This window comes from Cardiocondyla obscurior, linkage group LG21 (assembly GCF_019399895.1).
Source record: "Cardiocondyla obscurior isolate alpha-2009 linkage group LG21, Cobs3.1, whole genome shotgun sequence".
NCBI classification, from domain to species: Eukaryota; Metazoa; Arthropoda; class Insecta; order Hymenoptera; family Formicidae; genus Cardiocondyla; species Cardiocondyla obscurior.
In genome coordinates this window covers 2,107,653-2,123,822 of record NC_091884.1, presented here as the reverse complement: position 1 = coordinate 2,123,822, position 16,170 = coordinate 2,107,653, and the positions used below count along the sequence as shown (strand labels likewise).

General features: G+C 40.8%; 1 protein-coding gene across 3 annotated transcripts in view; it reads left to right on the top strand.

Annotated features, from left to right (window-relative positions):
• The window catches only part of Stet (stem cell tumor), a 330,475-nt gene that overhangs the window by 281,548 nt on the left and 32,757 nt on the right, over positions 1–16,170 (top strand). For all 3 annotated transcript variants that reach the window (XM_070670576.1, XM_070670575.1, XM_070670577.1), the window contains one exon: positions 14,887–15,029. In XM_070670576.1, coding sequence (XP_070526677.1) covers positions 14,887–15,029 — 143 coding nt within the window. The remainder of the gene's footprint in view (positions 1–14,886; positions 15,030–16,170) is intronic.

The following is a 16,170-nucleotide window of genomic DNA, read 5'->3' as shown; positions in this document are numbered from 1 at the left end:
TCGCTTTAATTGCGACGTAGAATAATATCGGTTGCTTAAACGTGCTGCAGCGCGGAATTCTCCTCTTTCCCCTCTCCTTTCCTTTTAATTAAATTTCTGTCAATTAGATTCACGAATTTGGATTTAAAGACGCGCTTTCTAATAGCGACGGGAATTGTTTTCACCGTGGGATAACGCCATTACACGAAAATTTGCATGTTAATGGCTTCGATAAACGTTGCAGTCGGATTACGCTCGATAATGGCATTATATCACAGATACTTAACGTCTGTGCGCTTCTTACATTCGCGATTACAATTGTAATTGGCAATTACTTCGCGTGAGCTACCTCCAGCGATTTCAAATCCGCAGACACGCGTACGAACGTTTAGGAACCGAATTTCCGAATTATTCGATTCTTCAATTAATCGCTTCGCGTTAAAAACTCGCAATCTAAACGTATTATAAAGATAAAGTACGCGTGTTGTTAATCAAAATATATAATTTACAGTGAAATTATATTTCACTGGATGTATTATGTACGATCTGTTGCATTACACAACATTGCGGGAATAGTTACGGGCGCAAACTTCTCGAAATACTCCTTGAGGGATGCAAATCATTTTCATTTCTTGCTTAAGCAACGTAAGCAGACAATCGCAAGAGATACAGAAGGTGGAAATTGAAACCAAACTTTTTTTTTTTCTTTATATTTTCCGTTTTTTTTTCCTCCCTCCTTTTTCTGCGAGAATTCCGAAGCTGCGTTACCCGAACTTTAGAATTTATATGAAATCACGTTCCACGTTGCCACGGTGATTATTTTATGCTAATGGTATCTCAAAGTAAGGGTGTCTGAAGACTGGTCGAGAATATTACTGAGTTACGACTTACGATTTAGAATAATACCACTGAATACATATTGACTGTTAGTACTTGCCATTTTTATTGAATATATATATATTTTTTTTTTGTTCTTAAATTAATTTATATAAAAAGATATTGGGATTATATTCGTAAATTATAGTTTGATTAACATTAATATTAATTAAAATATTTAAAAAATAATTTTTTTTTATTTAATACATAAGTTTAATTAATAACGTAGATAATAATTGTAGCTTATGACGATTAATCTTACCCAATATCTTTAATATTTCAAAAACAAGGGAGGTGAAGGCGAATCTTTTACTGTCACTTTTCATTAACTATATTATCGTACTTAAATGGACATAGAACGCGAAAGCATCAAATTTTACATTTACCCAAGATTAATTATTCAAACTCGTGTTGATTTCTTCTCCGTTTTCAACGTGACGAAACTTCGCTCTTTTTCGCCCTTTGTCGCGCCCGTTCCCTCCCCTTTTTTGAGCACGCTGGAAGTTCCGGAAGTTCATCAGAGCTTTTGAATGGTTTAATTTGCATACCTAACAATATTATACCGCGCGCTCGAAGATAGCTCTTCCCACTTCCTTCTACATTCCGCGAAGGGTACGAAACGGCGACGCGAGTTGCCAGGAAAGTATGAGGAACGAAGATGGAGTGGCAGCGATGAATGTTCACACGTGGATGATGGAAAGGTTGGAGGAAAGAGTCGCGATGATATTCCCTTTACGTCTCCTTTTAAATTCTCACACAAAGGCGACCCCCGCGTAAAAAAATCTTTATACATGCTTAAGTTCTACGCCGGCCGACTTTATTATCGCGATGAAACATTTCCTCTACGATTTAAAATTCGAGCATAGCTCTTTATTAGAAGCTGAAATCGTTCCGGCCTCGTATTCGTGCTTTACGATGATTGTTATCGTTGCCGTGCAATACAGGGAGGGTGGAGGGGGACGGGGGGGGGCATTAAAACCGGTTCGCATAAGAAACCCTCTTCCCTTTTTCCCTCGGCTTCCAAGTTACCTTGCCGGGGGATATCCAATCGCATCGACGTGCACTTCGAGGCGTGCCCACATCGAACAATAATAATATTTCTTTGAGCTCGCTTTCGCGCGGGCTAGATCTGGGGTACACCCGTCCACCCCCTTGCACTCGCCCTACGAATGTTCCCCTATTTTTCCAGACAAGTATTGCATGAAATATTCATGGGATCTTACTCCCGCTCTCCGCTACCAACGGCCGTCGGATTTCGCTTACGATCTTGTCTGCTGATAACAAATTTCTTTTTTTTTTTTTTCTTTTTTTACAAAATTAATATTGCATGAAACGCGCACGCGCGAGCACGATTTTATCGCGTAAGAATTATCCTTTGTTTCTTGCACAAATATTGCATCAAGTATTCATGGAGCGCGTAGATCCGATCGATTCTGGTCAACGTTTTGACGACGGCGTAACCTTTAAAGCATGATCGTTTCCCCCTCGCTTTACGCGCACTTTTCTCTTCCGCCGGTTTATCCACACTCGGCGGAAGGGTACCTCGGTATTATCGGAGTCCATCCGTTTTCACGTCGGTGGCAAAAAGCGCCTAAACTGGGGAAAGATGGCAAGTGCTCGTATAGCCGTGAAAGAGGCTTTTTGTTGAACGGCGCGAACCGCCGAGAGCGAAACGATGGATTAAGCATCGATTCGCGCATACACCGTGAAACCAGAGATCTTTTGTTTTCAAGCAAAAAACCCCGGCGCTCTTTTCTCCCTGTATCAAAAGTCTATCGTTACATTTACTACGCTACTTTATTAATTAAACGTAATTTATGCGTTACTACAATTTTTCACAACCGCGTTCGGGTTATTTCGATTGTGATATTATAATTCACGTGCTGCGGCAACGAGCAATTTATATTTCAAAGAAATGTTTATAACAGATAATAAGCAATAGTGGAGGTTACGTATCATTTAGCTTCTTTTTTCTTTCTTCTTCTCCTTTTTTCTTTTTCACTTTTCTATTCGCGTTATTCGACGAATTTTATCGGCGATACAATGCAAAGCTCGCTCGTTCCTTCGTCTCTATCGCGCTTTTATTACTCCGCCGAGCGGATGGCGGCGTCGCATTCATCGATCAACGAAAGAGGAAGAAGCTCCTCCATTAGCGGCACGAGCACCCCGACGCCCAACGGCGGGAGGAATGGACGCTGTATATTATTTCCATCACTCCTTCCTGCATTAATCAAGCCGGAAACCGTCCGCGCGTACGGCGGCCCCGGCACGCTGACGTGACCGGTCATAAATCGCGGGTTCGAGTGCAAACGCGATTACACACCGGCGACGATTATCGAGGGAGGAGATGCTCTTCCTCCTCCCTCCCCTCCTCCCCCCCCCCTCTTTCCCGCAACCCCTTCGCCGGTGCTTCCTCCCCTGGTGCTTCACCTCCGTGCCCTCCGGCGTCATTCTCGGATGCGGTCGCCGTCAGACCCGTATAAATGCATAAATCCTCCGGGACGCTGACGCAAGTGGAGAAGAAGGGACTCGCAGGAGGATTCGGAGCGGAAAGCAATACGCGGGAAAACTCGACGGAAATCCCGGGTCGTGTCGCGCGCGCCGTCAGGTCGTCGCTTTTGCCGCGTCGCGCCTCTGTTACCGCGTCGGCGTTCTCTCTCTCTTTTTTTTTTTTCTTTTTTTGTCTTCCCCTCTCTCCCCCTTTCCTGCCCCTCGTTTTTCCTTCTTTTTTTCGCGCCGTTTAATCTGCTTGCGGTCCGGCACGGAGCCCGCGCACATCCCGTTCCGTTGCGTCCCAGTACGTCGGATATGAATATTCTCGCTTGTTAATTAAACGACGACGCTATACCGTCGGACAACATGAAACGCTTATGGGGCAAAATGATGTAATTATGTGATATGACACACCGGTAACGCATCGGCCAGCTCCCCCTTGTTTTACAAAGAAAAGAAAATATGCACCGTTAAATTGCTGAAGTACTTAGGCTCGTATAAAGAAAGGAGTTTTATTGTTTTAATTGTCTGTCTAGAGTATAGTGTCTCTCGTTTAGATTTTCTTGTCTTAATTATTGGAGGGCTTGAAAACTTTCTTTATACATACGCATTACTTGTTGGATTGAAGTACCTATAAAGATAAATGCAAAAAGATGTTAGAACGTTTCTTTTTCTGATTACTCTATCTTATAATATGTTAAAAGTTATATGTTCCTTTTTTTTTTTTTTTTTTCTTCGACTTACCACACTTTTACTTACTACTCCTTTATAAAGCTTACATCGCTCTAAACTGTTTTTACTTTACTTCCGAATGCACATCTAATCTTATTTCGTGTCGAAACTTGCGGAGCTGAACATTTTCCAACTGCAATTAATTAATTCTCTCTTTAATTCCGCTATCCTTCGCACTATTATCTCGATTTTGCTTTTCTTTCTTTTTCATCTCCGGTGAGGTAAATTCATAACTCAAGGCAGAAATAAACTTTACTCATCAAAATATCTATCATTAAAATTTGATGTGGCGGTAATGGAAAAAATATTATAAGTAACTATAATACTTCTCTATGTATACATATGTTAACTAACACCAAATGCGGTTTTTACTAAAAGAGAAAAACGCTCTAGCTCGTCTTACATTTTTCGGATCTCGTACTAATAGAAAGATTATCGCATACTAAAAATCACAACGCCATATTATTTTATTAATACAATAATATATTAAATTTAAATTTCTTTGCGTCGGGCAATCGGTTTTGCAAGCTTATTTTACGAAAGACTCGTGATAATTGTCGTTTAAAGACTCTTTCGTTGTAAATCCGAATTTGACAGAGATAATCGTCAGGGCAGGGGAATAAATGCGCGTTTCGTCCCGGAAATTTCCCTTCGATTCGTTCTATGACGTAAGTTCCACGCCTCGCTCGCTCTTCCGAGGGACTAATTCGGCGGAGCCGGGTTACGAACGTAATTAATTAATCCTGCCTTTAATCCCACCCACTCGGCATTATTACGCCGGATTTTTTTTTTATTCTTTTTTTTCCGTTCGTTGATACTGTCTTTACTACAGGCCGTCGTTATGTCGTTTTGTTTCAACTGGCCCCCGAGGGTCTGTAATAAATTAATTCCGCCTTTACCTTTATCATCTCCACTATTTTCCTCTCTTTCCTCCCTTCTCTTTGGTCCACGCTCTCTCCCCCTTTTCTCCCCCTTTTCTTTCTCTCCTCCCGTTGCTCGCGCTCTTTCTCTATTACAACACTCGCGTAACGTTCGTTTGCTGTAAAATTCTTTTCAGAAGGAATATTTAACCGACACTTTAGAGAGCGGATAAAAGTGGCGAGAGTGCGCTTAATTCCTAGCTACGGACACGCGAGCCTCGTTAAAACCATGGATAAATTTATGCGACAGGACCCTTGTACTTTTTTTTTTTTTTAATACCTAAGTAACCGATCGCTGACTTCGAGCGATTCGCACGCAAGTGCTTTAAACATTTCTTTATGTAACGGTAAAGTGAGGCACGTAAATGTAACGATTTCACGAAGTTCTTCTTTTAATTAAACAAATGAATGTATATGCATTTTAATATCGCGAGCGATGTATTATATTTTATACATTTGATATTTGATAACGTCTTTAATATCGATAAAAGTATGCCAATGGGGAATAAAAATATTAGACCGATACGGCAATTTGTGCTCTTTGCAGAAAAATCATAAATTTTGAATATTCCACGCGAATAATTCCATTTATCAGTTTACGGAACAAGCAATGGTAAGAAAAAAACCGTGACAAAACATTTGTCACGAGAAGCGATTGAAAAAAAAAAAAGAAAAAAGAAAAAAGAATATATATAACGGTTGTGTCCAGAGGGAAAGGGGACGTCGATTTGGTTGAGTGAAGAAAATCGCCCGCTTAATCTAGCGTCAGATAAATCCACGTCGAAAATGCGACATGTTCCATTCGCGCTTATACACGCTTTCTCCCTCGCCGTGATATATGTGACATGCCACGTCGATCGAAATAACAAGCAGCGTATCCGTGTCCGAGGAATTTAGCGCGCAGCGGTGTTAATAATGCTAAAATCCACGGCGAAAAATCGTACTCGCCGGAGATGCGTTATTAACCGCTTGCTTCTCTCTTCTGTCGCGGGCCCGGGGGAAAAATACCATTTATTCCGGCGCCTTTTGAAGTTCCGTCGGCGCTTTCAATTGATGAACGTCGCGCGTAAATAGCAGACGAGAGAGATCGGCGATATCAAGGAACGTACTACGGGGCGAAATTAAATTAGAAATATATTGCTCCGGCCGGAGAAACAAATCCTCGCAAGCAGCGAGGAGGAAAAGATCGAGCGAGACAAGGCTCCCCGCTTCGCGGGAGAGAGCGCCTAATGACGCGAGCTTCCGAGCGCATAACGTTATGATGAGAAAACAATAGAGACAATGGCGTCGCGGAGCGCCCCGGCGAGGAAAGATGTGTCGTTGGACTAAGAGGGTATTAATTAAAACGCGGATACGCGCGCGCGAGTAGTCGCGCATTACGGCGGCTTGCTAGAACCCGAGAGGGTACCCTTATTAAGCTTCATTAGCCGACACTCGGGTTAATTGCTTCATTTTTCCTCTTTACCCTCGAAGCAACCAGCCGCCACCCGGCGTCGTCGCTGCCGCGCTTGTAGCACCTCGATTTCGCATCCTTCCTGCCGGCGCGTTCCGTTACGACGTAGGGCAAGCTTCCGCTACGTAATGCAGTCTGGAGTGCATTATGCAATTGCAAATTATTCTCGATTAGTAGAAACGCACGAAGCGCCGAGAATGATCTAGCGCGATGTCTCTCGAGTTTCCCCCTTTTGAAATTGTTATAAAATAGCGCGGATTTCGTTCCCTCTCTCGGGGTAGCTAACGCGTAAATCACTGGCAGTGTCGATATTAACTTCCTGTTGGGGTGATATTAGTTCTCGGTTATTAACACTATCTACTCCGGCCTATTGAACCATTACAAATAGCTTATACGCATAATAATGTGTTTTGGGAGATAATTAACTGTATTCATATGTGCCCGGCTGCCCCTAGACATATGTCAACTTTGTTTTCATTTAATAAGCGCTTATCGCGCGCGATAAAGTAACATCTCATTTGCATCTCATAAGCTTGGGTAAATAATGATCCGCGTATAAGTGTAGCGATAGCGATATTGCGGATTAAATCGCGCTATAATTCCGAATACGCTTTACGAAATGAAATTTTTTCGTAATTTCTTTTCATCGCAAATGAGAGAACGTTGTAAAGTTTACGTGAGATTGTTACGCCCCCGTTGTAGTCGACGGTGCCCCGAGAGGTAATTCTGAATTTTTTCGAATAAAAAGAGCGATGGGATGAATTAATAGAAGATAATAGTCGGAGGAGCGTTTAAAGTCCTCGTTTTACCGATACACGTGAAAAATTAAGATATAATTCATGAGAATGTTTAGAGGGGATACGAATCTCGTTATTTAGCTCGAAAATCTTAAAGATATATCTCCTCCCTTCACTTTTCCCGACGCGAAACTATTTAGAGAGGCAGCTTTTTTCGTGAAAAAAAAAAAAAAAAATATCTACTCCAACATTTATAATCTCTCTTACGCTGAGTTCATAATTATCTAGAGTGGATAAATTCTTTTAAATAATCGGTGAATTTTAAATTTTATATTAGAATGCGGGTTGAAAAAAAAAATTCTTAAAATAAAACGATATGATTTGGTCGCACCTACTTGTCCATCTACTCGTATAAGTGCGATGTTATTTTCATTAGTGACATAGTCGCGAAAGTTAGGTGATAACGAGTCGAAATTTCACGCGCCCGTTCTCCCGGGCGTCGAAAAAGTCGACGTTCGCGTTTCCGCTTAATCGCCGTTCCAGGATTAGATACGACGTTAATTGCGACACGGGATATCCGTAAAAGTTGCCGTTAAACGGCCATACGTTACGCAGCGGGAGCAAGGAAATGGGGGAGGGGGAGGGAGGCGACTCGCGGTAATGGAACAATTACCGTACTGTCTGCATAACTCGCGGTGGAATTCGCCGGAATTCACGGAGAAGAGAGGAGAAGGCCGGCGCGACGTTGAACGGCTACGGTCATGGCGTCACGACGGTGTGACGGAGAGGTAAACGTTGCTCACCGGGGATTAGATATCGTCCACCGAAATTGGAAAACTTTATACCGAGAGTTAAACGCCTCTATTTTCTTCCGAAGATTAATCTGTAATATCTGTCCAATGACACGTGGATATGTTGGAAAGGTGAAAGGTCCGACATTTTCAGATGTCAGAAGACGTATTTACGTTGATAAAACTTTTTATCTTTTTGATAATCGAAGAAATCTTTCTCTCTCTCTTTTTTTTTTCTTTTTTTTTTTAATAAGAAATATATTCTTATGATGGATCGATATCATTATTTCAATCGACTGATAAGTATTCTCTCGTCTAAATCAATTAGGAGAAAATGAAAACGGTCGAAATAAACAGCTGCTAAAGTATTATCGCGCGCGAATATAGAACGCAGCCGTGTTACTTGTAGAAATAATACAAAACAATAGGTGTTATTTTATTTGAACGACAGCGAGTGTGTTACTCGCGGAGAGAATTTTTCTTGCGCTCCAAGCTTTCCGTTCTTCGCGAGGAAAATACAAACGATAGACGCTATCAGCACGGGTCGGGATATTCAACCGTGAAACTCCCTGTAAGCCGCGGAAAAGCCGACAACGTTTCTCGGCTTTCCTATTGGTTGCCGCCCATGAATGTGCATCCGAGGAAAGTGCATCCACGCGCCGATCCGTGTTGGCACTTCGAAGAGTTACGGATACAGGTGGCTTTTCAGAAAATAAAGCGTTACCGCGTCTGTGAAAGTGCACGCGCTTGTAGGTATATTTATTTAGCCGCACCGCCGTGCACTTAATTAAAAATAAAGCAATTAAATTTTTTATGAAAAATATAATGAATTCGAATTAAAATAAAATTAACGTTTACGCGTTATTTTGTTACGTTTATAAAAACTTGTATATCCTTTCTTCTCGCGCGGTGATTTCAATTTTTATTTCGTATATATTATAATAAAAACTATTCCAATTTATTTTATTATATTTTATTACGCTGTAATATACATAAGTAGAGTAATATAATTTTTTTTTTTCTTTTTCTCTTTCCACTTTCTCTCTTTACCGGAAATTGTAGTGCTTCATATATTTTTCCATCAATTTCTATTCAATCCGTATTGATATTCCTCGTGCACAGCAATCTATTCTTCGCGCGCTTCATCGATAGAATCGATCAGCCTCGCGGAAAACGAGGGGAAAAACAGGTCGATATAAAATTATCGCGCAGGTTTTGCTATCGCGGTCAACATCTCGGTGGCGGTGCGGCTTTGAGGTAAAATTCTCGCTGTGGCGGAATGCAAAGGCGCCACTGTCGTCGCTGTTGCGTCGACGTCGCGGCATCCACGATGTACCGATGCGCGGCCGTTCCGTTGCGGAAAACTCCGACTGTCGGCGATGAACCTCATTTTTCGCTTTTTCCAACTTCTATCTCTCTCTCTCCCTCTCGATCCCTCGCCCCCTTTCACGAGATAAGAAGGTAGAAGACCCTGGCCACGGCTTTCACGCAATACTATCCACGGTTCGCGCGGCGCAAATATTTCTTCCTTTGCATATCGAGCCAGACGCGGCCATTTGCATTCCTCTGTGCCTGTTCTTCCTCTTTACTTTCACCCTGCCGCTTTCCTTCCTTCCGCAGAGCAAGGAGGACCTTCGGCGTTCCTCTTCACCCCTTATCCCTTCTTCCATCGATTTCTTCTTTCTTTAATCTTCTCTTCTCTGCTCCTTTTTTTTTTTTCTTTTTTTTTTTTTACTTTCCTTCCTGTGCTTCCAACGTCGTCTGAAGACGTTCGCAATCTATCTCACGTTCTTCGAGACTTTCGCGGAAATGTAGTTAACAAGAATACGCGGGATATCATTAACTTAGCTATTTTATTTCTAATGTGGAAAATAGACAAAGGGTGGATGCGTGGCTCGAGAAAGGAATTGAACAAAAGTAACGATTAGCAAATAGAATTAATTGTTACAGTCACAGAAAATGTGCGTATTATTTTTATTGTATTTTATTTAATTATTTGTAGCTTATTACAATTTGCATGTCTTATTTTTTTTTTAATGACGCTTGAATTGACAAGCTTGTAATCCAACTGGAAACGAGATAACGTCGTCGTGTAGATAATATGCACATAAAGATAAATTTTTACGAAGTTATTTACGGATTTCCGTTGTTGAGACTATTTTCCTGACTATCTCTCGGTTCCATTAGCGCGACGGAAATACATCACTTGCAGCAAAATTAAGCAGCGTGGACAGAAAAGGCGCCGTTGTTGTTATTGATGTGGCACGATGCGGAGTGCTTCTCATTGTTTTTATTTCAAAAAGTGATAGCTTCGAGAACTGGGTTTATTCGTAACAGCTTTATGTAATGGTAGATTACGTCATAAAGATAAAAATTCTTATGACAACTCAGAGTATTTGATTTAAAAAATTATTATTAATACGGAGATATTAATAAAAAAAAAATTATATAAATAACATGTGCATAAATAAAAAAAACAGCAAAATTAACGCGAGAAAAGGAAATATATTTTTTTGTTTAATAGATATTATATTTTACTTTAATTTTTTTATTTTTATTTTTTTTTATTAGGAAAATTACGTTTATACTTTGTTTGCTATTTTCACGAATATACGTATATACAATAATTATTAATAATACAGTAGTTTTGTTTGTTTTACGGTAATAATCATTCTGTCGTTTTGGGTTAATTCTTACAACCGTCATGCACAATAACAGCAATTAATAAACTATAATTAAAACATACCGCAAATTCGTGCAATTGAAAGAGTAATTATTTACCTGCATTATCTACCAGATAAAAATCCGCAAAGTGCTCTAATTAAAACGAAATTGTAGCAAATAATTACTTCCTGCCATGCGAGCGTATTTCGATAATTTTCGACGTGCTATTTATTCCCAACCTGCACCGACGTCGGCGGTATAATCGCAGATAAATGTTATTAGTTGCGCGCTTTTATCAATTACCGAACGAATTAGACTTCGGCATCGATGGGATGCATTTCATCCCATTTACATTTCGCGTGTACCGAATCCCCAAACTAATTTCGGACACGATAATCCTCGTGGAGTTGAAGGCAATGAAATATATTATTTATTATCTCCTCTCTTTACGCCGAACATCATTATATTTCGAATTTATATATTTATCGAGAACATAATGTACGTGCAACAAAAACGTTCTTCCCGCGAACTCATCTTGTCGCAAAGATTTCTGTTAAAAAAAAAATAAAAAAGAAAGGGAAAAAAAAAAGAAAAATGAATTAATGAAACAATGGCCGTGATACGAGGGCAAGGGACGTAAAATGGGACGAAAAGACGCGCGAACAAATTCACGTGCCGGCTAATTAATACCTCGGCCACAATGGCGGAAAGCGCCCACGGCTCCTCGGTCTTAAAACCAATTTGTTGCCCGCTCTCAGGCTCCCTGTTTCCCCGTCGGAACGACGCGACGCGGGCCTGTATTATGCTTAGGGTTCCGCCATTATGTTTCCCCCGGTTTTGCCGAAACAATGCAGCGTATAAGCGGCCGTCGCGCCGCGTCCCGACGCGATATTACGCCGGCTGATTTATATCGCTCGCTCTCTGCGAGCCCGGGCTCCGGCACATTACATTCACTCACTAGGCGATCGGGATTATTATGACGTAATAAACGACCGGGACGAACGCCGAAAGAATTCCGCGTGCGACGGGAGGCGGTCTCTCTCTTCCGCGTGAAAGGAAATTGTCGGCATGTAGATCGCGCGCGCGTGAAAGCGCTCGAACTATTGGGTCAGGACCTGAAATACCTCCGGGATCCAGGTTCCTTCGTTTATTAAATTCATTATCATTTTCATTACGATAACGTTTTACGCGGGATATCTCCGTGATTGCGCGCCGCGCTAAGAACGATTCTCGAATCTGCATTACGGTGGATTTCGCCGGGACCGGGACGGAATCGCGATAAATCCGGCAGCTACGTTATACGCGCCGCATCAGAGCGTCAAGTTCCTACGGTGGATAGATCATTCGATCCGCCTTGCGTTCTCCCTGTTAAACAAAACAAGCATTCGCTAGAGTATCAGCTAGAGTAAAGAGCCCTCGGTAGCTTTAATATTTCCGCGCAATATCGCGGGCGTCATTTACAAAACGTCGGATAGTTTGTATAATGCAACGGCGAGACGCGTTTATATATTTGCGCAATATCCTTTTACGGATATTTTTTTTTTTTTTCTTTCTTTTTTTTTACGGACGGCGAAGAAAAGTTTCTCTGCGCGGAGAGACATCGGCGGCGGACTTGGCTGTTGACGACTCCCACGCGTGATCACATTAATGTTCTACGCATAATTAATATTAATGTGAGAAATTAATTAATTATTAATCGAGATTCGATGAATTGTGTGGCTGCTCTAAATATGATCCTTCGCATAGATAATATTGCGTTTCAGCAGGATTAATATTGCAATGTCAATGAAATTCATCGAATGTCAGATGCGTAGGTTACGTTTCGACAATTAGCTGCGTTATCAAATAACAATGAAATACAATTTAATGTAATTAATATCAAACGAGCAACAGCTAATTATTATTTTACAGCCTAAAAAACGCATCGTGATTCTCGTTAGAATTGCGATATTGAATGCTATACACGATTTACATATAAAATAATGAAGTAATGCAGCGAAGGAAAATTTTTTTAAGAATGAGACTTTGAAACGGACAAAAAAAAAAAGAATATACTACCCGCGAATTTGCATTTAACGTGAAGTGATATTCGACTGAAACAACCATTGCAACCAGCGTGCGCGAGTTGCGTGATAACGCATTGTAATTTTTCTCCTCCCTCTCGAGATTCATTTTTGAAACACGTCGGCCTGCATTCCTGAAATAAAATCTCAGATAGATTCGTCAGCGACAACGTGCAACACGAGCGATCTCATTTCTACGCCGGCCCCGCGTAGTTTTGCATGAAAACTAAACGCGAAATTAAATCCGGCGTGTAAACGGCCGTCGTGTATGTCCCGCGTCGCCAGTTATAAACGCGAGTCACGAATCCGTAGCGCGCGGGACGCGTCTTTCGCTTTTATTTACGGTTCGCCTACTCGGCACCGCGAAAGCCGTCGATTTAATTCCGAAAGTTCCTGGCGTCGCGACGCTCGGAGAGGGCCGCCCTCCGTCTTGCGCGGCGCGACACGTGTCCGTAATGTCTGCGTAACACGTGAGACTTCTTGAATGTTGGTTGCGTCGATGCTCCGAGCGAAGAGAAAAGAATATCGAAACGAATTCAATCAACGCGTACTGTTCAGTAGGGAGACGTTCGTTGATTTTTTTTTATAAAATTCGGTTTTACAAATTTTTTTTTTTTAGTCTATCTAATATTAATATTCCATCGACAGAAATATATTTGTCGCCAATTCTTAATTTTTTTATGGATTTAATTAATTTTATTACGATACAATATGTTAGTTTACTGAAATTAAACCGTGTTCATAATATTTAATGCTAGCCGATTGAATTGTCACGGGAGACTTTTGAAGTGGATGAAAACGAATTCCTACGCGTCATTTATAGGGCACTCTTATTTATACGGCGTATTTTTTATTCGCAAGGGAAATGTTACGTCGCATAAACTATAAACGCGCCTCCTATCAAGACGAAGATATAACACGCTGCACGCAACGCGATGCATTCGTGCGTGCTACGTGCGTGCGCTCCCGCGTTTTTTTTTTTTTTCTTTTTCGCCATTTACTTATTTCGTCGTGTCTTTTCGTCGAATGTTTTTTTTCTCTCTTTTTTTTTTTTACAACCACCCGCAAGTCGACATCTTTATCGCCGCCGTTATACGAGTTCAATGTACCTTTTGGTTACCACCGCCTCGCTGATTAACCCTTTCAACGCCGATGGCATTGCGCGGAGAGTTGCGCAATTTATGTGCATACATTTCACTCGCGCGCCCGATTTCGCCGTTTTCTTAGTCATCCCTTATTCTCCCCGAGGTTAGGCAGCAAGGAGACGAATGTAGCAGGCTATGCTTAGCGTGATTAAGGTAAATGAGTTCTAGTTGCGTTTGGTTCCATCACGTAACTTTTGTTGCGTGATTTTGAATAGGCACGCGGTAGACGTTAACACGCTCACGCATACACAAGCTACATATAGTTTACGTTTATTATTGGATTGATATTGGTTATTGAATTATGTAAAGTAAATTGATTCTTTTTTTTTATTATTATTTTTTTTTTTTATTGATAAAGATAACAAGGAACGGTTAAATATTATCAAGATGTGCAGACGAATATAGTATCTGGGTATTGCGATGGAGAAATAATTTACTTTTATTATCACCGCGCAAGGTTGAAAACGAGAATTTTCCATACGAAGCACGCACTGCTCACTTTTACGTATTGCGTGACTAATTCATCACACGTACCCTAACACTTTGCGTAATAATCCTGAGTAATCTTACTTGTTTTAACATACTACAGTTCACCCTTTCTTTTCCTCTTTGATATTTTTTTCCGTATTTTCGCTGGCCGCTCATTTACGATTCTTTTGTGCGTGGAGAAAAAAAAAAAAAAAAGAAAAGGCCACTGGAAGGAACTGCGCGAGAAAATATTTCACGACGTCAAATCAACAGCGGAATAATTTGTTAGCGGAGTGTTATTTAAAAAAATATCAAATAAATTATCAGCCAGTATAAATAAGAAATAAATCGCAGCTAATTGTGCGCTTGAAAAAAAAAATGTTATAAGGATTTAATTTTTAATAATTATTTATAATAAAAGTATAATAGTAAAATATAAATATACGTTGCTGTTTTTAGTAATAATTTCTTTATTTAATTTACTACAAAGATATTTCATTTATCGCATGTTTTAATTTTTATTATTAATATCTCGCTAACTATTTATTTTTTTTTTTTGTTACAGCTTGGTTTCTTCGCATATTACACAGCGGCGATGGGTGGAGTGAATCCCTCCGGACCGGTGCCGATCGACAGTGTCTTCATTTACAGACCGGACAAGCGGCTCGAGCTCTGGAGGTTCGCTTTCTACATGTTCTTGCACGCTGGGTAAGTCTCGTCAACTTTCTTTATCAATATAACATCCGGTCAATATTTCCGGCGTAAACACGTTTCGCGTGTAAGTTTCCGTTTTTCCTTCTTCTTTTTTTTTTCTATCTCTTGCGATTTATTCGCTTCCGTAATTGCGCATCTCTCCCGAATATGCGATACGTATTTAGCGGATATTTGTGGCTTCAGTTCTGGTATAATATCGAATCTCTCCATCGGATCGCTCAGTGCCGCGTTATCCTTGTGCCCCCGCTGTCCGACAGAACGCGCCGGCAATTCGATTCTCTCTTTGCTTCGTGATATGCAAGTGCATCGTTAATTTTCTCTGCCATCACAGAGAGATATGTAATTCGAGCACACGGTTGCTTTTATATGTATATATATTATATGAATATATATATGTATATTTATATACATATATATGTACATATACATGGCGACTTCATGTAACATTCCGAACCAGCGTTTTTCGCGCTAATGGATACAAAAGCAAATCCGCACCAGCGCGCATTTTCAAGTTATCGAGGACGTCGCGGGCGAATCCGCTGCTAGAAAAATACGAGCGAAAGCGCGAAAAAACCTTCGTGAAACTTTGAAGCGACCCACCGCGTATCACCCCGAAAATTGCACTCGTCGAACGGTCAACCCTCGGCTCACGATTGTCTCGATTAACAAATCAGCAAGTGTAAGCTCCATTATTTTTTTTTTTTAGCGCTTTACTGCTGATACATCGGCATTAAATAACGTAGCGAATTATCATTTAATCGTTATTTGTTTTTTTGTGATTGCCCCGCGATATTACGATATCCGATTTGTAACGCGATAATATTGAAGAGAAAGAAAGAGGATGGGAAACTCCAGAGTCGACGTTAGTGCTGCAACGCGATGTGAATTATTACAAATACAGCAGCTCGAAAAAGGATCGAGATAAACCACGTTCCTGCCGTGTTTTTTTTTCTTCTTTTTTTTCCCCCTTTTTTTTCGCTTCTTTTTTCACCTCCTCTTTCGCCGGACTTGCAAAATCAACCTACCGTACATGTTTCGTGCGTGCGCTGCGAATTTAGCTCGACACAATTTTACTGCTCGAAACGATATGCAATACGCTTTTTACGTTTTTGTCAACAATACAGTCTGCAGGCTT